This window comes from Pan paniscus, chromosome 2 (assembly GCF_029289425.2).
Source record: "Pan paniscus chromosome 2, NHGRI_mPanPan1-v2.0_pri, whole genome shotgun sequence".
NCBI classification, from domain to species: domain Eukaryota; kingdom Metazoa; phylum Chordata; class Mammalia; order Primates; family Hominidae; genus Pan; species Pan paniscus.
Genome location: NC_085926.1, coordinates 191,178,259 through 191,201,895, shown reverse-complemented (window position 1 = coordinate 191,201,895; position 23,637 = coordinate 191,178,259). Strand labels below are relative to the sequence as shown.

The 23,637-nt window shown below is 37.6% G+C and overlaps 2 protein-coding genes across 4 annotated transcripts in view; one reads left to right on the top strand and one right to left on the bottom strand.

The window, feature by feature from the left end:
• ATP13A5 (ATPase 13A5) overlaps positions 1 to 9,878 on the top strand; it is a 108,477-nt gene extending 98,599 nt beyond the window's left edge. The window contains exons 28-30 of the mRNA XM_003807659.5: positions 1,144 to 1,232; positions 3,767 to 3,847; positions 5,316 to 9,878. Of these exons, the coding sequence (XP_003807707.3) occupies positions 1,144 to 1,232; positions 3,767 to 3,847; positions 5,316 to 5,576 (431 nt within the window). The 3' untranslated portion in view covers positions 5,577 to 9,878. The remainder of the gene's footprint in view (positions 1 to 1,143; positions 1,233 to 3,766; positions 3,848 to 5,315) is intronic.
• Positions 1 to 23,637, bottom strand: part of PLAAT1 (phospholipase A and acyltransferase 1) — a 40,681-nt gene that overhangs the window by 1,047 nt on the left and 15,997 nt on the right. For 2 of the 3 annotated variants that reach the window (XM_003807660.4, XM_034957915.2), the window contains 2 exons: positions 17,394 to 17,659; positions 9,059 to 10,013 (listed from right to left, as the gene is read on the bottom strand). In XM_003807660.4, the coding sequence (XP_003807708.1) occupies positions 9,912 to 10,013; positions 17,394 to 17,659 (368 nt within the window). In that variant the 3' untranslated portion in view covers positions 9,059 to 9,911. Of the gene's footprint in view, positions 1 to 9,058; positions 10,014 to 17,393; positions 17,660 to 23,637 lie in introns of those variants that run through there. The other variant, XM_055110793.2, reaches the window with a different exon arrangement.

The following is a 23,637-nucleotide window of genomic DNA, read 5'->3' as shown; positions in this document are numbered from 1 at the left end:
AATTAAAACAATTTGGGCAGGATGGAAAGAAGAAATGCAACAGATGTACATGCTAATTTCTCATTTACTTTTTCAAGTCAGAGTTCCAGAGACCAGAGATAAAGCCACTTTCAAATGGTCACAGTCCAGTTGATACATGAATTAAGATCATGCAAAGCAGAATATGACACATACTATATGAAATAAGCTTTTGTAAGGGAGTATTACTCTTTGAAGAGGAAGTGGTATTTTAACTGGTTTAAGAAAAATTGGAGGCCAGGGGTGTGGCTCACGCCTGTAATCATAGCACTTTGGGAGGCCGAGGCGGGTGGATCCCAGGTCAGGAGTTCGAGCCCAGCCTGGCCAATATGGTGAAACCCCATCTCTATGAAAAATACAAAAAAAATTTAGCCATGCATGGTGGTGGGCGCCTGTAGTCCCAGCTACTTGGGAGGCTGAAGCAGGAGAATTGCTTGAACCAGGGAGGTGGAGGTTGCAGTGAGCCAAGATCGTGCCACTGCACTCCAGCCTGGGTGACAGGGACTCTGTCTCAAAAAAAAAGGAAAGAAAAATTGGAGCATGCCAAGACAGGAAGATTATTATGTACACAGGTACACAGGGCTTTTTTTTTTTTTTTTTTTAAACAAAGACACAGAAGCTGGAGAGTGTTGGGCCTCCATGGAAGCTGGAGGTTTTATGGTTTACCTTTCCAATTGCCCATAAGGAAGAGCAGTCAGAGACCAGGTTAGAAAGGCTGATTGGGACCAGATTGTGGAAGGCCTTGAATGTCAATAGAGGATCCCTGAACTTTATTCTCTAGGCAACGGGGAAGAATGAGATGGTGCTAAGAACACTGACTGTTTATCCCATGCAAGCACAACTCAATGGACACGCAGTGATAGTGCACCAGGGCAGCTGCTTTATGGAGGTTACTGTAATACATTTGATTAACAGTCTCTACATCCAGACTTTCAAGGAAAGATTCTAAGATATTACCTTCATCTTATAAGCATTAGAACATATTTCAAAACATATGAGGATATATCAAAACATCTGAAGATATATCTGGTATTTGCCCAACAGAGATAATTGATTCTGCAATGTGTGCCAAATTATATGAAACATTCTTTTAATATCTAAAAATAATGTTTGGTATTTCCTCAGATATATTTTCGTTTCTGCTGCTAGCTGCCTTGGGCCTCACAATTTTCATTCTGTTTTCTGACTTTCAAGTTATATACCGTGGAATGGAGGTAAGTGGCATTCATTTGCACATCTGGCATGACTCATGTACATGGACCATGTATTCATTGTAATTCACAAGTCAATTATTACTGTATTCTCTTTGACCACCAAATACTGTGAGGCTATTTCTATATACTAGAAGGGCAAATAAGATATCTGGATTTCACCTATACTGGCCTCTAATGGTTTTCATATTATTAATATTATTGGGTACATTTATCCTGTACCTACCTGAAATAGTTTGGATACTTTATTATGCTATGTTATACCAATACAATAAAATTAATGCAATAATACAATAATTTTCCAAGTACAATTTTCAAAAAAGTAAACCATATCATAGAAATCCTTTATAATGTAGTTATAAAGGGAAAGAAAACATAGACTTATAAGACAGTCATGTTTTGTCAGATATTGACTACATGAAGTTTTATATCAGTGGATATAATTTGATCCAGGATGCCCTGGGTTAAAATCTAATTCATCAAGGCTATTGAACTAATTCTTGGACCCCGTATTGTGAGAGAAATAAAAGAGAAGTGTTGGCTCCTGATCTCCGAGTCATAGATTTGTTGTGAAGATGAGACATACTTGAACGCTACCTGAGGCTATCCATACTTGAAAAGAGTGTGAAGACAGACAGAACTGGGAAGAACATAGAAGAAGGAGGCCCCACTGTGGACTGTAGCTGTCATGGGAGGCATTTCATTGATGAGATGCAACTTGACCTGGGTTCAAAAGAACAGGCCACATTTTGCCAGGTAGGAGGTAGGGATATTCCCAATAAGAACAGCCTAAGACGCAGACAGGATTGAAAGAGCTTTTGTTTTAGAAATGCAAATGAATGTACGGTGGCAGAGACAGAAATCAAAAGCAAGGCTTACCCAAGCACTAGAAGACTGGCTAAAACTGAGGCCATGTGCTGTGGAGTATGAACAAGAATGAATAATAAAGGCAGGCATGGATGGATGGAGGCAGCTAGAGAAGTTTAGACTTTATGCCAAGGGCAACATGGAGTGAATGAAGCTATCTGAGCAGGCTTCTCAGCAGGGCTCTGAAGACAGACTAATTAGATGACGGCAGGAAGACTACATGTGAGAGGAGAGACAAGCAATTAGGAAATGAAAACCCAAGTCATTCATTTATCAAACACGAAGCTCCAGAGTGAGTTTGGTACTAAAGTTACAAAGATGAATAAGGTGTGGTCACTGCTCTCAAGTAGTTTAGAAGCTAGGGGAGAAGACCATTGCATAAATAAATAATTCCAGGGTCAGGCATGGTGGCTCATGCCTGTAATCCCTGCACTCTAGGAGGCCAAGGCAGGTGGATCACTTGAGGTCAGGAGTTCAAGACCAGCCTCGCCAACATGGTAAAACCCCGTCTCTACTAAAAATAGAAAAATTAGCTGGGTGTCGTGGCAGGTGCCTGTATTCCCAGCTACTTGGGAGGCTGAGGCAGAATGTTGCAGTGAGCTGTAATTGTGCCACTGCACTCCAGCCTGAGAGAGAGAGACTCCATCTCAAAATTAAACAAACAAACAAATAATTCAAAATCAAGTGACTTCCAGGTTAAAGGATGGAGAAGAGTTAGTTCTGGATCGGAGTGGTGGCAGCCATGAGAAAAACAGCCAGGTTCTCTGCTAGAATCTGACTCAGCTTTTCCAAACAACCCTTTAATCCAAACAACCCTTTACAATTTGCTGTATTTCACAACTTGATTAAGACTGTCTCCACCTGGGGAAAAAAATGACAAAGTATTACTTTGAAATAACCCGTATCAGCATAGGGGTGAGAATTAGGGATGAGCATTTAGATACTACGGAGGGTCAGTGAGTTTTGTTCTCAAGGGAGTTCAGTCCCACACGCAGTCAGCCATAAATATTCCACTCTTGGGTGGGGTCTCAGAAAAAAGGCTATGTAACTAGCCTTTTGCTATGGATGCAGCCGTGGGAAGTTATGGCTCTCACACTTTAAATAAGCATATTTAATGATTAATGTGTACCCTTAAATTTTAAAAACTGGTGGGTTTGGAGGGTTCATTCAACTTTCATTAACCCATCAGACATAGGGCCAGAAGCAATCTGCATCTAGTCTCAATCAAAACATACTTACATTTCTCTGTCCTCCTTAAAGAATGAATTCCAGGTAGAATTTGCTTTGGGAGAATTGGAAATATTAACATTATTTGATGAATGATTTAATCTTAGCCTTCTCTCTGTTTGAAAAGATAAAAATGGAGACAGACACATAGCCTCCAAAATGTCCTGTCTCATATTTGTGATTCAGGGCACATTTCTCAGTAGGCACCATGAGGCTGTCAAAGGTACACAGGCCAAGAGGTAGTCCATTCTCCTTTGAATTCTGGTTCTGCCATTTATTTATAGGCTTTGAGTCCTTCAGTTGTATTATCTGTAAAGGGACAAAGTAATGCCCACCACTAAGCTCAGAGAGTTATTACAAATCTATAAATTAAATAATTAATATGGTCTTTTTTCAAAGTGTGAAGTGTGCAAAATATAATAATGGTATTTGTTTTTCAACAGTTGATCCCAACCATAACATCGTGGAGGGTTTTAATTTTGGTGGTAGCCCTCACCCAATTCTGTGTGGCTTTCTTTGTAGAGGTAAAGTAATCTCTATATTTTTTCTAGGAAGATAAACAAATTAAGGATCTCATTTTCAGCACGTGCTTATTTTCTAGAGCAACCACTTTGATCCCCCAAAATGACAGTTATTAAGGGTTTATTAAAATGGTACATATTCTTTTGGAGGAAAATTTTGGAGGGAATGATTTAAAATTATTTGAAGTCTGCATAGAAATGCTCTTGATATCTTCTGCATAGAAAGCAAAACATGTATGAACTCTAATTTTGCTTCCATGAATGCACTGTATTGCACTTTTCTAATATTTTCAACAATCTAGTAAAGACTAGACCAGGTGACCTTCCAACCCTAAAACCCAATGAGACTTTTTAGAGTGAAGAACTGCCTTCCGCAGGGTTTCCATAACAAAGAGGAGAAGCCGTTGCTTATTCTAGTCAATTCCTTTTCTTGAAGGTCTTCCTCTTACGGTGTTTCTTTTCTACTCAGTGTCACTAAATGACTTTACCCACTTAATAAGAGGCTCAAGTACTATCTTTGTAAAAGGAGAGTTCTTTTTTGTAAAAGGAGACTTTTATTTTAACTCATGTGCTTTAAGACTTTTTGGAAAAGGGATCAACCAAATTTTAAAATATATATACACCTCATTATATATGTTTAAAATTTCTCATACTCTTTATCTTGGGGATTCCATTTTTGAGACTATGTTTTAATAACCCAAAAGAAGAGAAAAATACTACATGTATGAAGGCACCTATCATAATATTATCTACAGTGGCAAAATATTACATTCAACTTAAGTGTTGTTGAGATGCTGTTTGTTTAAATAGCTATACAGCAATTTGAGGAAATGCTAGTCACTAAAAATCATTATTAATCATATTGTACCTACGTTCTTCCCATAATAAAATAAAATTTTTTAAAGGCTAAAGCTACATAAAAATTGTTTACCACAGAAAGTTTAGCATAAATAAAACTGGGATGCAAAATTTGACCAATTTCATTACTATAAATGGATAAAAACTGTGTGGGCATGTGAACAAAAGAAAACTCTCAAAAAATGAAAACCAATAACCATTTGATTTCTAGAGCTCAACACTTTATTCAACAAACGCTTAGACACCTTCTACATGGCAGGTGGCAGGTAGCAAGGCTAATGGTGATTTTTCTTTTCTTCATTTTGAGCACGTTATTGCTGTTACCATTTCAGTCTGACGGGAAAATCATTCTAAGAAAATCCCTAGCCGGGACTTAACCAGGAAATGTGTGGAAAGGAAATGCTGGAAGCTTCTGGCAGATTTCCGTGAAAACAAGCACCCTCTAGCTTCTTAAGGGAAGAATTCCAGAACTTGGGAAAGGAGAGGTAGATGCAACAGCAATGAGCACACCTCAGAGGAAGGCCTGGGGAAAGGAGGTGGCTGTGGTGGCCAGCGGCCTGGCTGCAGGGGGACCTGCGCAATAAATTGATTGTTTTCCCATCTGATTTTTCAGGATTCCATCCTTCAAAATCATGAGCTCTGGCTGTTGATCAAAAGAGAATTTGGATTCTACTCTAAAAGTCAATATAGGACTTGGCAAAAGAAGCTAGCAGAAGACTCAACCTGGCCTCCCATCAACAGGACAGATTATTCAGGTGATGGCAAAAATGGATTCTATATCAACGGAGGCTATGAAAGCCATGAACAGATTCCAAAAAGAAAACTCAAATTGGGAGGCCAACCCACAGAACAGCATTTTTGGGCCAGGCTGTAATCAGAATTGTTGTCGTACATGCTGAACAGCATTGCTTTTTTCCCCAAAATTAACACATTGTGGAGAAGTGATGATACTCTCCCCTTACCTTTCCTCTCTCCATTCAAGCATTCAAAGTCTATTTTCAATGAATTAAACCTTGCAGCAAGGGACCTTAGATAGGCTTATTCTGACTGTATGCTTTACCAATGAGAGAAAAAAATGCATTTCCTGTATCATCCTTTTCAATAAACTGTATTCATTTTGCATAGCATTATTTTGTTTAAAATGAGCAGCTTTCATGGTACTGTAGTCAAATTAGTAGTATGAACATCAATGGAAAAAAGAAAAATTGAGGCAACATTTGGTCTTTGAAAGTTTTACTATTAGTTGTCACAAGTTTACTTAAATCTTTGTGAAGAACATTTACATATATATCTTTTCCCAAGGTCACAGTTCCTCTTTTTGTTTCACTGGTATGCTTTTCATAGAGAAACAAGGACCAACATTTACTTCAGATATTCAACCCTTTCAGAAATTCAACCCTAACTATCATAAGCCAGAATTGTGTGGAAGTGGTAGAATGAAGGAGATGTTTGTTAATTCCATATAATCTTGGCATGGGCACAGTTAATATATAAGCAAATTCCACCAAAGTTTGGCATCACTCAATGTATAGTGTTTGGGGGCCAGTGAACAGGAAAGTTTAGAGTAGATCACAAAGGTAATGAAATAAACTGTAAAAAGATACTTTTACTTAAAGAAGCATAGCAACATTTACTGCTTGTTACTGACACATGAAAACCTCAAGCTTTTTTTTGAGATGGTGTCTCGCTCTGTCACCCAGGCTGGAGTGCAGTGGCACAATTTTGGCTCACTGCAACCTCCGCCTCCCAGATTCAAGCAATTCCCCTGCCTCAGCCTCTCGAGTAGCTGGGATACAGGCACCCGCTACCATGCCCAGATAATTTTTGTATTTTTAGTAAAGATGGCGTTTCACCATGTTGTCCAGGCTGGTCTCAAACTCCTGACCTCAAGTGATCCACCCACCTCAGCCTGCCAAAGTGCTAGGATTACACAAGTGAGCCACTGCACCCAGCCTCAAAGCTCTAACTTTAAAAGTTGTCCAGAACTCAACATTACTCATAATGCTAGAAAAGGGACTTATAATATTTGTAACTGCAGCATGACAGTTCTCAGGCTACTAAACAATCTTAAGTTCTATTTCATCTTTTAATTATCTAAATCATCTTACTAGATGCATATTAAATAGCACATGAAAGGGTGCATCCTTTACAAATATATTCTGTACACTATTACCTTTTATATATCACCCTCCCCATAAACTTGAGAGAAAATTTATTTCTAGTGAACATTTTAAATTACCTACTAGTCTTTCCTTATAACGATAAATCTAATTTTGCTAATTTAACAGACCATAGGCAATTAGTTAACCAGTTCCATTACATGAGTGCCAATTATGTACCTAATACCATGATGTACGGATTCAATGTATGATAGCCTTGAGTTTACAATTCTGAAATCTTTAGGAATGATAAATGGTTTCAACATGAAATTTGCTACTGTAAATCATATTATAAACGTTACACAAACCACCAGCATAAATGCAAATTCCTATAAAAACAATCCCTCTGTGTTTACATTTTGTTTGCTTTTTAACCTTTGCTTGTATTCACAGCTCTCTGGAGAGTAATAATTTCTACAATGTGTATAATTTAGCAGCTACTGGTAACAAGACAAAAGTTTTAAAAAGAAGAGATTTCTAGTTTATGATTATAAACTATGTATCAAACTAAAAAAATGGTAGTTCAGGTTCCTTGAGCTGACATCTGCATTTAGTAATTTGAGTATTAGAATGAAAAGATTCAATTGATACACTGTATAACATTTCAATAGCATAAAAAGATTTTTTAAAAAATAGATTCAATAACGTTATAGGCTTTTTCTCCCCCCAGGTTTTCCTACAACCTATAAGGTTTCTGGTTGATAATGATCTTTATTTCATAATTTTTATTCTTAGAATGTGATAAAGTTGAACTCCATTCCTGACTGTTAAAAATATACTCAGAGAAAGGTTTAATAGTCTTGGGAAAATCATTTCATAAAAGCACAATGAGCATGATATCAAATAATCACCTATAGGAAAAACAAGCTGGACAGTCTTAAGCTGGCCATCATCAAGAGTAACCAGTTTTATGGGAAACTGATGGCTAACTTTGTGAGCTAACCTCTAAGGGTGAAAACTACCACACCCTCAAACACTACCAATGTGAACATGAATCCATGAATTTAATTTAAAAGTGCATTTATGACATTATCTAGCACAGACAGGACTGTCTTCTGGAGTGGAGACATCCAGAGTTCTCCAGAAAGGCTGCACCTGAGGCTCTTAGGAGGTTCTTGACTTCAAATTTTGCTCCTTCTCCCACTGGTGGGTGTAGTAATTCCCCTGCTTCGGGTTAAGATTTGCCCCGTGTAGGCATCCTTTACTGAAAAGGGCACCTTGGGAAAGGTAACACATTATGCTACTGCCAGGCTCATCTTAACTTGACAATACTAGAAAACTGGGTTTTTTTGTTTTGTTTTGTTTTGTTTTTGAGGTGGAGTCTCGCTCTGTCGTTGCCCAGGCTGGAGTGCAGTGGAGCGATCTCGGCTCACTGCAACCTCCGCTCCTGGGTTCACGCCATTCTCCTGCCTCAGCCTCCTGAGTAGCCGGGACTGTAGGCGCCCGCCACCACGCCCGGCTAGTTTTTTGTATTTTTAGTAGAGACGGGGTTACACCATGTTAACCAGGATGGTCTTGATCTCCTGACCTCATGATCCACCTGCCTCGGCCTCCCAAAGTGCTGGGATTACAGGTGTGAGCCACCGCACCTGGCCTGTTGTTGTTGTGGTTTTTAACTATTACTTGGGAACAAGGCATAAAAGGAACAGAGACTTGAATTTAGAGTAAAAATGAAAGAGAAATTTTCTCTCATTGGTTCCTGGTAGGAGACACTCACACCCCCACAGAAGACCAGTGGAAGAAGAGAGTGTTTGAGGGTTACTGGAGACAGAGTTGATGCCATAAGAAAGGGAAGGAATTATTGAAAAAGAAGGGACGAGATATAGGGTCTCTGTGGCCTGGACTGCAGCACACAACTCCTTCCATTACCATTATTATTAACCCTGCAGTTAGCTTGTTGAGTATTTCTGGCCCTGGGGTAAAATCTAAATCAGTTTAATAGGTACAAGACTTTCACCGAGTCTTCCGTTCAGTTACATTATGTACTGTATTCCTAGCTTTCTCTGTATCAACCCCCTAATATTAACTTGAACATTTCCTTTATTTAATGCCAAGCTTTCGATGATAGCATAAGATGGATGTCATTGGCTGGTGGTGTAGTTTATGGGGTCATGTTATAATGTCTGATGTAATCCTAGGTTAGAGAGAGCTGTACTCCCCCTTTCTCCACCTGCTGCAACCAAGAATTTCACTGGAGCAGCATAAAAAGCAGTGTCTTTAATTCAACACATAATAAAATGAGAGAATAAAATTATGACATTCCTTGGCTTGTAAAAAAGTCTGAAGAATATGAGATACTGTTTTCCAAATATGGCATTTTAAACAAACATTTAATGATTGCTTCTCAAGGTTAAAAGGTCAAATCCCTGAAACACTTCAAAATCCAAAGGGAATAATATGTAACACTGTAGAAATAACAGCCCACTCTTACTTGTCATGTCCTCCTGACAAGCAAGTAGATTCCACACAAATCACCGGAACTGAAACCCTGGAGCAAACAGCCTCTCCTCTTCCCATCCACCCTCATCTACACAGGCAGGAAGAAGATGAGGGTGCATTCCCCAAAAGGCTTGTAAATTAGAGTCCCTCAAACTGCCTAACCAAAATGCTAAATTTCCCAGTTTCTTTTCCAACAAGAAAAGAAACATGAATTTAGATGTCAACTCTAACAATCTGGGGTTCTTAAAATTTCCTTCAAAACCATATATAAATAGTCTTTCATGCCTCTGGCAAAATGGCCACCCTTGGGGAAAAGGAAAATAATATTTATAGTAGAAATAAAATGTGATGAGATTTTGTTAAGATCTTCTGCTGGCTCACTCAAAAGACTACTGCTTCTCGTTCAAGCTGCCACAGCAAATCTATGCTAGCAGGGGGAAAAAATTTCATTGGCTCAATGATAAGATAATATCAGTAAGCAATTTATTAAAGAGCCTGCCATCCATCATAGGAATCTGGAACAGTAATGATGCACTGAAAATAAGTATTCACCCCAGGTTTCTTTTCCTCCTCCCAAATTCCTTCAATATCAATATCTCTTTGGTAAATTGTTAATAGTATTTTGCTCTTTGTCCTTTTGGAAACAAGCCCAGGAATGAGAAGACACCAACAGCAGCTGTCACAAACTCAACGGTACTTATCGCTCGGTTGGCCTATAAGGAAACAAGAAGTAAACAAAAAACACATCATATTCTAAAGACATCTGTGTCCTAAATGAAGCTTTAGCCTGTTTCCTAAACTGAACACCTGTTTTAATGTACAATGGATACATTTAAAGTACAATGCAAAATTAAAATTCTGCATAAAGATGAAGAAATAAATTTATAATTTGTACAATTATGTCAAAGATGTAGATACGTACACATGGGTATATATTCCTCATATTTTTAAAGCACTCTGACAGTTTATAAACTAATTATGAACACAGTTCCCATTAATCATAATAGTACACTGGTGAAAGAGGTTAATATACCACTCTTGTTTTGCAAAACTTGGGATATCAGAAGTAGTTTGCCTGAGATCATTCCACGAAGATGTTTAAAGATAGGTTGAGTCTTCTGAAACACACGTTCTTCTCCTATGCAGCTCCTGCCCCTTAAATAAACACTTTGGATTGGTTGGGTCTACACCAAAGTATCGTGTAAGAGTGTGTGTGTGTGTGTGTGTGTGTGTGTGTGTTTCAGGGATGTCAAATAGCAAATAATTCAGGGATGTCATCTGAGCTAAATACACATAAGCTCTTATTTGGTAGACACAATTTCTCTTCTGATAAACAAATTTCAAAAAAAGCCAATACTGATGTTAACTATCATGTCAAAAATTAATTTCTCATGTAGACAAACCACTCTCAAGATCAACTGTCCATAAAGGAATCCAGACATTTATAGCTTTAAGGGTATTAATCATCATGATGATGAGAGAACTAATGAATATTCATGGTATTCTTGGCACTCAACTAATATTGCCTTCCATTCAAATGGGTTTGAGTGCAATTTGATGACCCAAAGGTCACATTCGGACACTTCAGAATTATCAGGTACTCTGAAAACATTCGTTCTCTCTGGGATTGAAGAATCAGGTCTTTCAAATAAAGCAAAACATTTTTCCCAAATGACTCTGGGGAACCAGTCTAAGAGCTGGAAAGCCTAACCCAGGTCATATTTGAGCGTGCCCTCTGTCTAACCACAGCCTTCCACCGTGGAACCTGCCACCCACGTATTACTGCAACACAATGCTACCTCCCTAACTGCAGCTTCCCTGTTAGGAACAGGCACAAGGGCCAGGGCCAGGAAAGAGGGACACAACAGAAGTCTTGGCTCCATGTGTTTGCAGCATGTGTTCATTCCACTACACCATCCTGTGGTGGGCAGAGACTAGGCCTGTAATTGTGGCCCACTGTCTCTGCTCCAACCCCCAGATGCCAGGGAGAATGGTAAGGGCAAACAACTTGGCACTAACCCTGAAAAATCCTGTTTTACTTTATAATTTTGATTTTATTTGATTTCTTATCTATTTTATTTATATTTTAACTAATCCTTACCTAAACTATTTCCTAGGAGATAATCAGAATTCACTGTAGCACAGAGCCACCCACATGCCACATTGGGGGAGCGGGGGAGAAGAGGCAGGGAGATGCAGGATATAAGATAAAATCCCAAAGAAGGGGAAGAGTCACTAATTAGACAGGGATCAAGCCCAACCCTAGTACAATTCCAGCAGATAGTGAGATCCCAAGAAGGTCTAATAGAGAGAAATGGGGTAGTCAATAAAAAAAAAATGAAGGTGCAATCAGTGTCTTTAAATAGAGGTGTCAAATGGTAGTAGGGTACGGCCCTTGGAAAATGGCAGGATCCTATAGATGGTGTGGCCCCAGCTAGGTGCAGACCTAACTGACTAGGTATCTTTCAGCCACTAGAAACACAAGATGTTAATGAAAGCTGACAAATTTAAGAGGCCTGGTTGGGGGATGGGCAACCTGATCCCAAACCAAAATCCCTAGAGATGACACAGGCCAGATATCATGATCATAAAGCCACTTTAAGCAGTGCCACTTTAAGACAGCTTCCCCAATTCCAAATGTTCATTTATTTCAAGTCTCATTCTAGATAATGAATCTCATGTAATTGGGACAACCCACTGGAGTTAGCAGTAATAGGATGTGATGTGCAAGATTACAACATCTCAGGATGTTCTTGGTGAACCAACATGAACAAGAACTTTTACTTCACGGCTTACTTTGGATTATAAGGTCACCAAATCCAACTCTGCATTCTTTATCCTTTAGAGGGCTTTCTGTCCATGGGCCATAATAAAGGCCTCGTTCTGAGGATCTGTACCTGGCCTAATGAAACATTAGCTGAACCTGGAGTGGCTGTGTCTAGACAGCAGTGTAGCGGGGACACAGACGTGTGGCAGGTTTATCAAAACGCTCTTTCCTAAGGCCTTGTAAGGCTGCAGTCATATGCACCGAAGCACCATCAGGATGTGTTCATGTGTTGCCTTGTCCAGGCCCACTGAAGAGTGTGGGCCATCTCTGACAAAGATAGAGATATTTTCATAATTTGTTTGGTCTATGAGAGTAAAGTATGTTCTTAGAAATTTTGAAAAATACATAAAAGATAAGACACAAACTGAGAGAAAACAACTGTAAAAGACAAATCTGATAAAAGTGTTATCTAAAATATATAAAGAACTCTTGAAATTCAACAATAGGAAAATGAACAGCTGAATTAAAAAATAGGCAAGGTCATCAAGAGATACATCATCAAAGAAGATATGCAAAGAAGCATATAAAAGATGCTCAAAATTACATGTAACTAGGCAACTGCAAACTGAAACAAGATGCCTATTAAAATGGTTAAAATTCAAAATACTGATAACATCAAACACTGGCAAGGATGTGGAACAACAAGAACTCTCATTGCTGAGAGTGCAAAATGTGAAAAGATACATTCATTCAGGAAGACAGTTTGGCAGTGTCTTACAAAACTAAGAATATTCTAACCATATGATCTAGCAATCATGCTCCTTGGTACTTACCCAAAGGAGCTGAATACTTATGTCCACATAAAAACCTGCACATGGAGGTTTATAGAGGCTTTATTCATAATTGCCAAAACTTGGAAGCAACCAAGAAGCCCTTCAGTGGGTGAATGGATAAATAAGGTGTGGTAAATCAAGGAAATGGAATATCATTCAGTGCTAAAAAGAAATGAGGAATCAAGCCACAAAAGTACATGAAGAAACCTTAAATACATATTATTACATGAAAGAAGCCAATCTGAAAAAAGCCACATACTACATGATTTCAGCAACATGATATTCTGCAAATGGGAAAACTATGGAGATGGTAAAAAAAAAAATCAATGGTTGTCAGGGATTTGCAGGGAAGGAAGGATGAATAGGTGGAGCACAGGAGTTTTAGGGCAGGAAAATTATTATTTATAATACTATAATAATGGATTGTGTCATTTTAAATTTGTCCAAACCATAGAATTCATAACATAACCAGCGAACTCTAATGTAAACTATGGACTTTGGTTGATAATGATGTATTAATGTTGGTTCATCAATTTTCACAATGGTATGGTAATGATGTGACATATTGATGAAGGAGATGGCTATACTGGGTGGGGAAGGAGGAGAGAGTTCTATACTTTCAGCTCAATTTTGCTATGAAGCTAAAAACTGCTCTAGAAAATTGAATCTATTATTTTTTTCAAATACAGAAAAGCACAAAGAAGAAAAAAAGATGAAATCATAATCCTACCCTTCTCACCTTTTTTATGCATTACTAGTTTTTAAACTTGGGAAATACATAGCCATTCCCAAGAAAACATTTCTAAGCTCAAGGGCCCTAAGCTTAAAGGGATTCAAAAAACTAATCTAATATTAGCTATTATTAGTAGTAATACTATTAGTTATTGATAGTAATATATAATCCAGTTGCTGCTAGATCAAGATTTTATTGACTATGCTAACAACGATCTATAAAATTCCTGGATACTGTTATGAAAAGTAATATCCACTATGGGCATGCTATTTATTGGGATGGATAATACATAATACAGTATGCTGAGAGACCTCAAATATCTCCATAATCTTTCGAACGATCTGTGTTGATTAGAAGACTGATAAACAGTGGGTTCAAGGACACTCCACTAATAATGGTGATGATGGCGCTCTCACTGAGGTCTGTGAACACGAAAGCTTACGTAGACTCTTAAGGCTGTCACTGCATCATCTTCATCAGAACCTGCCAGAGACAGGTTCTTACTATTTGTTGAAGAAAAATTAATTTTTCATGGGTCTTGGGTCTAGATGTGAAAGGTGAAATGATGATAGATTGCAAGTTATAGTCAAATAAGAAGATGGCTCTAATCTCTTTTTATTTAACGTTTAAAAAATATTGCTTATTTGTAACCACTTTACTGAAGACTGACATGCAAAAAGCTGTAGATATTTAATGTGTTCAGCTTGATGTATTTGGAGATAAGTATGCCCCCATGAAACCATCATTACAATCAATGCCATAAACTTATCCATCACCTCCACCATGAAACCATCATCACAATCAATGCCATAAACTTATCCATCACTTCCAAAAGCTTCTGCCCACTCCCTTTGTTGGTTTGTGCTAAGAATACTTAACATAAGATCTAACCTCTTAGCAAATTTTAAAGTAGGCAACATAGTATCATTAATCATAGGCCCTATGTTGTACAGCACATCTTCAGAACTTGTCTTGCATAACTGAAATTTTCTACCCTTTGACTAACATCTCATTTCCAAAAATAAAATAAGTAAACAAATAAAAATTGCTTGGTTAGTGCAGTGAACAACTTTGTCATTAACAAAGAAGAAGAGGAATGGAACCTATTTCCTATCTACACCACTAATTTTCAACGCAAAAGTGAGCAGGAATTTGTGTGTACCCTCTATGTTCTAGCTCAAAAGCAATTTATTGTTACATGTGAGCAGAACATTCATTATGTTAATACATTTCCTAATGAGAATGAATTTCCAATTATTTCCTAATGAAAATAAATATATCCTTTCATTATGTTCTATCTCCCATTTTCCCAAACCTTTTTATTTAAAAAAAAATTTGAGATCTAATTAGCATACCATATATTTACCCACTGAAATAATGTAGTTCAATGTTTTTTAGTATATTCATAGACTTGTGCAACAATCACAATTTTGAAACATTTCATCATTCCAAAAAGATACCTCTTACCCTTTAGCAGTCTCCCCTGATTTACCTCAACCACCTCAGCCCCAGGCAACCACTAATTTATTTTCTGTCTCTATAGATTTCCCTATTCTAGGCATCTCATATCGATGAAATAATATAATATGTAGTCTCTTGTGACTGGCTAAGTAGGCAACTTGGCATAATGTTTTCAAGGTCCATACTGTAGCATGTATGAGTACTTCATTTCTTTTTATTATTGAAAGATATTACATTGTATGGATATACCCCATTTTGTCTATCCATTGCCCATTAGATGGATATTTGAGTTATTTCTACATTTTGACTATTAGAACTGATGCTTCTATAAACATTCATGTGCAGGTTTCCATGTGGACATATGTTTCATTTATCTTGGATATATACCTAGGATTACAATAGCTGAGTCATAGAGTAATTCTACATTTAATTTTAGAAGAATTGCCAGAATGGTTTCCAAAGCAGTTATATCATTTTACATGCCTACCAGAAGGGCAAGAGAGTTCCAATTTCTTCACTTCCTTGCCAACACTTACTATCTTTTGTATTATAGCAATCATATTGGGTGTGAAGCGAAATCTCATTGTGGTTTTGATTTGCATTTCCCTGATGAAAAATATGTATTCTAGATACGTATCTAAAAAGAGTCCAGTATCCAGAGTACATAAAGAAAACTTACTACTGAACAATAAAAAGGCAAATAATCCAATTTAAAAACGGGCAAATAGGCTGGGCACGGTGGCTCACGCCTGTAATCCCAGCGCTGTGGGAGGTCAAGGCGGGTGGATCACGAGGTCAGGAGTTTGAGACCAGCCTGGCCAACATGAAACCAGCCTAGCCAACATAGTCTCTACTAAAAATACAAAAAATTAGCTAGGCATGGTGGCAGATGCCTGTAATCCCAGCTTCTTGGGAGGCTGAAGCAGAATAGCCTGAACCCAGGAGGCGGAGGATGCAGTGAGCTGAGATCGTGCCACTGCACTCCAGCCTGGGCAACAGAGCAAGGCTCCATCTAAAAAAAAAAAAAAAAAAAGAAGAAACAAACAACAACAACAAAAAAATGGGCAAATAATCTTAATAGGCATTTCTCCAAAGGTGATTTATGAATGGCCAATAAGCACATAAATTGATGCCCAACATCATTAGCCATCAGGAAAATGCAAATCAAAACCACAATAAATTTGAATCTTGGGTATAGGGCAGGATAAGTAGGATTTTGAAAAATTAGGCTCAAGAGGTGCAGCGTTTAGATAACACGAGGCTTTGCTAGCCTTCTTATAGATGACATTTTTCCAAGCTTTTGTGAGAAGAATTATAACCTCATTTCTTACTTAGGATAGAAATGTATAACTGATCCACCATTTCAAAATACTGGAAGTCTTCAATAAACGTGAATTATTAAAATATTATGGTATTATCCTTCAAAATTTTAGTTGCCTTTTAAAAAGTTTTCATAGGTAACAACTCCCTGGAGTTTAATCTATTAAATTATTTTTCATATTTTAATATTTTAAATGAACATTTTTATATGTATTTTGGATGAAGAGGACTTTCTTTTGATAATAGTTTTATATATCCATTCTCTTTTATCACCTTAATACTCATTTTTAGTTTACTGGTCTGGTGGGACAACAGGACAACAGGTAGGGAAAAGACGAACATGCTGTTAGCTAGAAATCTGTCATACTACAAAACAATGGTAGTAACTGACAAAAATTGTAAAGTACTTTAAAAATAAAGTCAATTAGTCTATCAAAAGTCATCCAAAAGCTCAGTGAATCAAAGGATCTACTTAAAGGCACAAAATTTCATTGAAATTAGCAATTGCAAGGAAAGAGAAAACATTCACAAGGCCACTAAGATATGTCATTAGTTAGCCTCTGTCCACCAATGAAAAATAATTTAAGAATAACCATCTGTGATATTGGTAAATAAACTCCCATTCAAAAAGCTCAACATCCTTTCTAGCATATTCTTTTCAGTATATGAGATCACCAATTTGAAACTGCTGTATGGTGAAGTAACAGGAAAAAAAGACTAAAGGCAGTAAGATTGACAGAATGCTATGGTCTTGATTCTACTTCAAGTCCCTTATAGCTCAAAATTCATAATATTCATGTTTTAGTCTCAGTTTGGTTATTAACTTGTTGCAGGACCTTGGACAACTCAAGTCCATTCTCTATCCTTCAGTATTCTCATATTTTCTGGTTCTTTTCATTTGGTTTGAGGCCTGGGAACCTTATCATAGCCAATAGTTATTCTTTTCTCAATGTAAGAATATCTCCTAAAGAAAACTTACCTGCTCTGAAACTCCTTCTCCATAACGAAGCAATGTCACAAAATGTTCACAGTTGTTGACAAGTAAGTTATAGGCCACCTCCTGTCCAATTACAAACTCTGACCGCTTTATGATTTCTTCCACAGGGAGAGGGGGGTACGTTTCATCGTATTTATTGTTTATTCTGTATGTGTCATTTCCCACAACATCCTTCAAGAGCTGCATTTTCACCAGGGCTTTACTGCTGAATACAGACTTGGCGCTTGTAAAGGACGCAGGAATGCCATCTATAAAGTAGAATTCTGGTTAGTAAGGTACAGTGACCCAGTCCAATGAACTCTACTGCCATCTAAAGACTTTGGAAATGCTGGCATGTCTAAACCTAGCCCTGTTCCTAACTTATTATCAAACCAAAGTCATTTAATCTTATCAGCCTTAAGCAGTTATTCTATAACTTAGCAGTAACACTTACTATTGTATGAGTGAGAATATAAGAAAAACTTTTTGAAAATGTTTGATGTTCCCATAGAACAAATTGGATGAGAATACTCTACTCATCCTTGGGAAATAAATTCTCTGTAGATTGGTATATTATTAGAGATGTTGGTATGTGTGTCTAACATAGATACAGATAAGATTATTGTCCACTTTTTCTATAAAGCAGTTTTTTGCTGAGCATCTGAACCCTTCCAAATTAATACTGTAGGGTACACTGTTATTAGTAGGCTCATCCTAGTGTCTAAGCTCCCTAAGCTTCTGAAACTTGTTTTTCAACTAGGCATCAATTTGGGGTCCAATTACCTATTCCAAAACCTGCATGGTACCTCAGTGCTGTGATAGGATGGCTGAAGTCAGGCTGGGGCCCTGCTTTTTTCCTGCCAGTTCCTTTGGCCAAAAAAAAAAAAAAAAAAAAAAAGCCCCCTAAGTCCTGAGCCTGAAGCTAACTTGGTAGGCACTGTCTACCAGACATGGCCCCAGGCAGTGACCTACCCACTTACGACAATGCCCCATGCCCTACCACTCCACCTTGGCTGCCTCTGCTCATAAGCATTTGCCTAGTCTGCCAGGAACTACTGTATCTTTGGCCTGACAATGTCAGTACTTGAGGTTGGACAGATGATTCCTCAGGGTACAGGTCTAAAGCCAGGCTCCAGTCCTTGTCAAACTGCCCACAACTGCTATGCTTGGCCATGTTCAGGTCAATCATGAGAGAAAGAGTCTCCACATAACTAGTGTTTAGAAACTTTCTCTTTTAGTAATGACTGAAAGCAAAACTTATTTTCCACTATCCTTCTGTCTGTCCTCCTTCTCACGGAATGTGAGATGTTCCAGTGAACATCTTACACACTGCAAGTTCTCACACATTACAAGTCCTCAGAGCATATATATCCCAGTTAGAATTACTAAACATATTTTTAATAACCACATGCAAAAATTAGAAAATTAAAATTTGGAGAGGTAAACTGGCTTGGAAAATGTATCACAGTAGTTAACAACATAATTGAATATCAATCTACAGGATCAAACCTGAATGCTCAAACCACAATAATATGGAATTTAAGGCATGAAAATAAGAAAACAGCATGAAAATCTCATATTATTTTCCAGGTATGAAAACTGCAGAGATAATGTAGATGTAGAGGGTTGCTTAGTATTAACCACTAGACTCTGGAAGCTCTGAATCATAAATATCATTTTATTTGTCATTTTCACTTATAATATTCTAAAACAACAGGCAAATACTTTAAAATGTTGCAAAAAACCACTTCATTAAAAAGTCTCAGAAGTTCCCAAGATAATAAAACTTAGGTCTATAAATACTTCTCTTTAAACATAACCTGAGGAAAATACTCCACGTTATTTATTTGTTATCTGCATACACTTTTTTTTTTTATGGAGTCTTGCTTTGTTGCCCAGGCTGGAGTGTAGTGGCCCAATCTCAGCTCACTGCAACCTCCACCTCCTAGGCTCAAGTGATTCCCCTGCCTCAGCCTCCTGAGTAGCTAGAATTGCAGGTGCCTGCCACCACACCTGGCTAATTTTTGTATTTTTTGTAGAGACAGGGTTTCGTCATGTTGGCCAGGCTGGTCTTGAACTCCTGACCTCAACTGATCTGCCTGCCTTGGCCTACCAAAGTACTGGATTACAGGCGTGAGCCAGCACGCCTGGTCTGCATACACTTTTTGTTAATAAATTAATTTGTGCTCATTTTTAAACGTTTATAAAATACAGAAAAACAAAGCATTTAAATGTATACAGGAATCACCCATTATCCCACCACCCAGAAGTAACTGCTAGTAATATTTTGAATACGACTGATTCTATGTCCTTCCTATGCAAATAATGCTGTGATGAACATTCAAGTACATGTGTCTTCTTGGTAGAATAATTTATTTTCCTTTGGATATATACGCAGTAATAGGATTGCTGGATCAAATGGTAGTTCTCTTTTAAGCTCTTTGATAAATCTCCAATCTGCTTTCCACAGTGGCTGAACTAATTTACATTCCCACCAACAGTGTATAAACATTTCCTTTTCTCTGCAACATCACCAGCATCTGTTTTTTTTTTTGACTTTTTAATAATCACCATTCTGACTGATGTGAGATGGTATCTCATTGTGGTTTTGATTTGCATTTCTATGATGATTAGTGATGATGAGCATTGTTTCATAGGTTTGTTGGTTGCCTGAATGTCTTCTTTTCAGAAGTGTCTGTTCCTGTCTTTGCCCATTTTTTAATTAGATTATTTTTTACATGTTGATTAATTTAAATTCCTTGTAAATTCTGGGCACTAGACTTTTGTCAGATGCACAGTTTATGAATATTTTCTCCCATTCTGTAGACTATTTACTCTGTTGATAATTTCTTTTGCTGTGCAGAAGCTCTTTTGTTTACTTAGGTCTCACTCGTCATTTTTGTTCTTGTTGCAATTCATTTTGGAGACTCAGACATAAATTATTTGCCAAAGCTGAGGTCAAGAAGGGTGTTTCCTAGGTTTTCTTCTGGAACTTTTATAGTTTGAGTTCTTCATTTAAACTTTTAGTCCATCTTGAGTAAATTTTTGTACATAGTGAAAGGCAGGTTTTTTTCTTATGCATATGGCTAGCCAGTTATTCCAGCACCATTTATTGAATAGGAAGACCTTTCCCCATTGCTTATTTTTGTTGAATTTGTTGAAGATCAGATGGTTTTATGTGCTTGGCTTTATTTCTGGGTTCTTTATTCTGTTCCCTTGGTCTGTGTGTCTGTTTTTGTACCAGTACTATGATGTTTTGGTTACTATAGCCTTCTAGTAGAGTTTGAAGTTGGGTAACATGCCTCCAGCTTTTTTTTAGTTTTTGCTACTCGGGCTCTTTTTTGGTTCCATACAAATTTTAGAATATTTTTTCTAATTCTGTGAAGAATGGCATTGGTAGCTTGATAGAAATAGTGTTGAATCTGTAGATTGTTTTGGGCAATATGAACATTTTAATATTATTTCTTCCAATCCGTGAGCATGGAATGTTTTTCCATCTATTTGTCTCATCTCTGATTTCTTTTAGCAGTGTTTTATAGTTCTCCTTGCAGAGATCTTTCACCTTCTTGGTTGGATGTATTCCTAGGTATTTTATTTATTTGTGGCTATTGTAAATGAATTGTGTTTTTAATTTGGCTCTCAGCTAGAATGTTACTGGTGTATAAAAATGCTACTGATTTTTGTACACTGATTTTGTATCCTGAAAATTTACTGAAGTTGTTTGTCAGTTCCAGGAGGCTTCTGGTGGAGTCTGTAGGGCTTTCTAGGTACAGAATGAAATATTCAGCAAAAAGAGGTAATTTGACTTACTCTTTTCCTATTTGGATGCCTTTTATTTCTTTCTCTTGCCTCACTGCTCTGGCTAGAACTTCCAGTACTATGTTGAACAGGAATAGTGAGAGTGAACACCCTTATCTTGCTTCAGTTCTGAAGGGGAATGGCCCATTCAGTATGATGTTGGCTGTGGGTGTCTCATAAATGATTCACTATTTTGAGGTTATGTTCCTTCAATGCCTATTCTCTTCAGGGTTTTTATCATGAAGGGATGCTGTGTTTAATCAAATGCATCTATTGAGATGATCATATGGTTTTTGGTTTTCACTTGGTTTATGTGGTGAATCATATTTATTGATTTGTGTATGTTGAACCAATCTTGTACCTCAGGAATAAAGCCTTCTTGATTATGAATTAACTTTTTGATGTGCTGCCAAATTTGGTTTGTTGGTCTTTTGTTGAGGATTTTTGCATCTATATTCATCAGGAATACTGGCCTGAAGTTTTCTTTTTTTGTGTGTCTCTCCGATTTTGGTATCAGGATGATGCTAGTTTCATAGAATGAGTTAGGAAGGAGCCCCTCCTCCTTGGGTTTTTGGAGTAGTTTCAGTAGGATTGGTACCAGTTCTTTGTACACCTCCTGGAATTTGGCTGTGAATCCATCTGCTCCAGGGCTTTTTTCAGTTGGTAGTTTTTTTATTATTATTATTGTTACTGATTCAATTTTGGAACTTGTTATTGGTCTTCTCAGGTTGTCACTTTTTTCCTGGTTCAATGTTGAAAGGTTGTATGTTTCAAAATTTGTCCATTTCCTCTAAATTTTCTAAATTGTGTTATAGAAGTGTTCATAATAGTCTCTAGGGACCTTCTGTATTTCTGTAGGACTGGTTATAATGTCATTTTTGTCATTTCGATTGTACTTCTTTGGATCTTTTTTCCTTTGTTAATTTAGATAGCAATCTATCAATCTTGTTTATCCTTTCAAAAAAACAAATTCTTTGTTTCGTTAATTTTGCATGGATTTTTGTATCTCCATTTCTTTCAGTTTTTCTCCAATTTTAGATTTATTTTGTCCTGCTAGCTTGGGGTTGGTCTGTTCTTTTTTTCCTAGTTCCACTATGTGCAATATTAGGTTGTTAATCTGAGCTCCTTCTAACTTCTTAATGACAGTGCTTAGTGCTATAAACTTTCCTCTTAACATTGATTTAGGCGCATCCCAAAGATTTTGGTAAGTTGTGTCTCTATTTTCGTTAATTTCAAATAACTTTTTGATTTCTGCCCTCATTTCATTTTCCACCTGTATTCTTCAGGGGTCTCTAGAGAGGCAGGACTAATAGGATAGATGTATATATGAAAGGGAGTTTATTAAGGAGTATTGACTCACACGATCACAAGGTGAAGTCCCACAATAGGCCATCTGCAAGTGGAGGAGCAAGGAAGCCAGTCCGAGTCCCAAAATCTCAAAAGTAGGTAAGCTGACAGTGAAGCCTTCAGTCTGTGGCCAAAGGCCTGAGAGTCCCTAGCAAACCACTGGTGTCGGTCCAAGAGTCCAAAAGCTTAAGAACTTGGAGTCGGATGTTCAAGGGCAGGAAGCATCCAGCATGGGAGAAAGATGGAGGCCAGAAGACTTAGCCAGTGTAATTTTTCCACGTTCCTCTGCCTGCTTTTATCCTAGCCTCACTGGCAGCTGATTAGATGGTGCCCACCCAGATTGAGGGTGGGTCTGCCTCTCCTAGCCCACTGACTCAAATGTTAGTCTCCTTTGGCAACACCCTCACAGACACACCCAGGAACAATACTGTGCATCCTTCAATCCAATCATGTTGACATTAGATATTAAGCATCACACATCGATATTGAGGACCAAGCTGCTTAATTTCTATGTTTTTGTATAGTTTTGAGAAATCTTCTTTGTATTCATTTCTGTTTTTATTGCACTGTGGTTCAAGAGTGTGCTTGGTATGATTTCAGTTTTTTTGACTTTATTGAGACTTGCTTTATGACTAAGCATGTGGTTAATCTTTTTCAAATAAATATCATATTAAGACCATCTTCCCTGCAATAAAACATGTCCAGATATAAGACTTTTAATGGCTGTTATGGATGCTGTTATTTATATCTATCCAGCACCAAATCCCACCATTGCCTATTTATTCCTGGAAACAATGGTGTCTGAGCCAATCACAGTATTCCATTCTCTTGGGCACAGTGATAGTCCAGCGATGAACATGGGGCTCACACTGGAGTGACTGGAGTCTGTCTCCGTGATTCTTTAACTGTAACGGGTAGTTACAGTTAGCTCTTCCATGTTGGATCAAAAGAACCTAAGAGTCAGAACCTAAAGCTGCTTATGGTCATCAGTTTAGTTTTTTAAAGAGACATAGTCCGGGAAAATGAAGACAGCACATAGAAAAAAATGCAGATGTGTGACAGAGAGTCTAAATAGTGGTTAAACCCCTAGATATAGGCATCT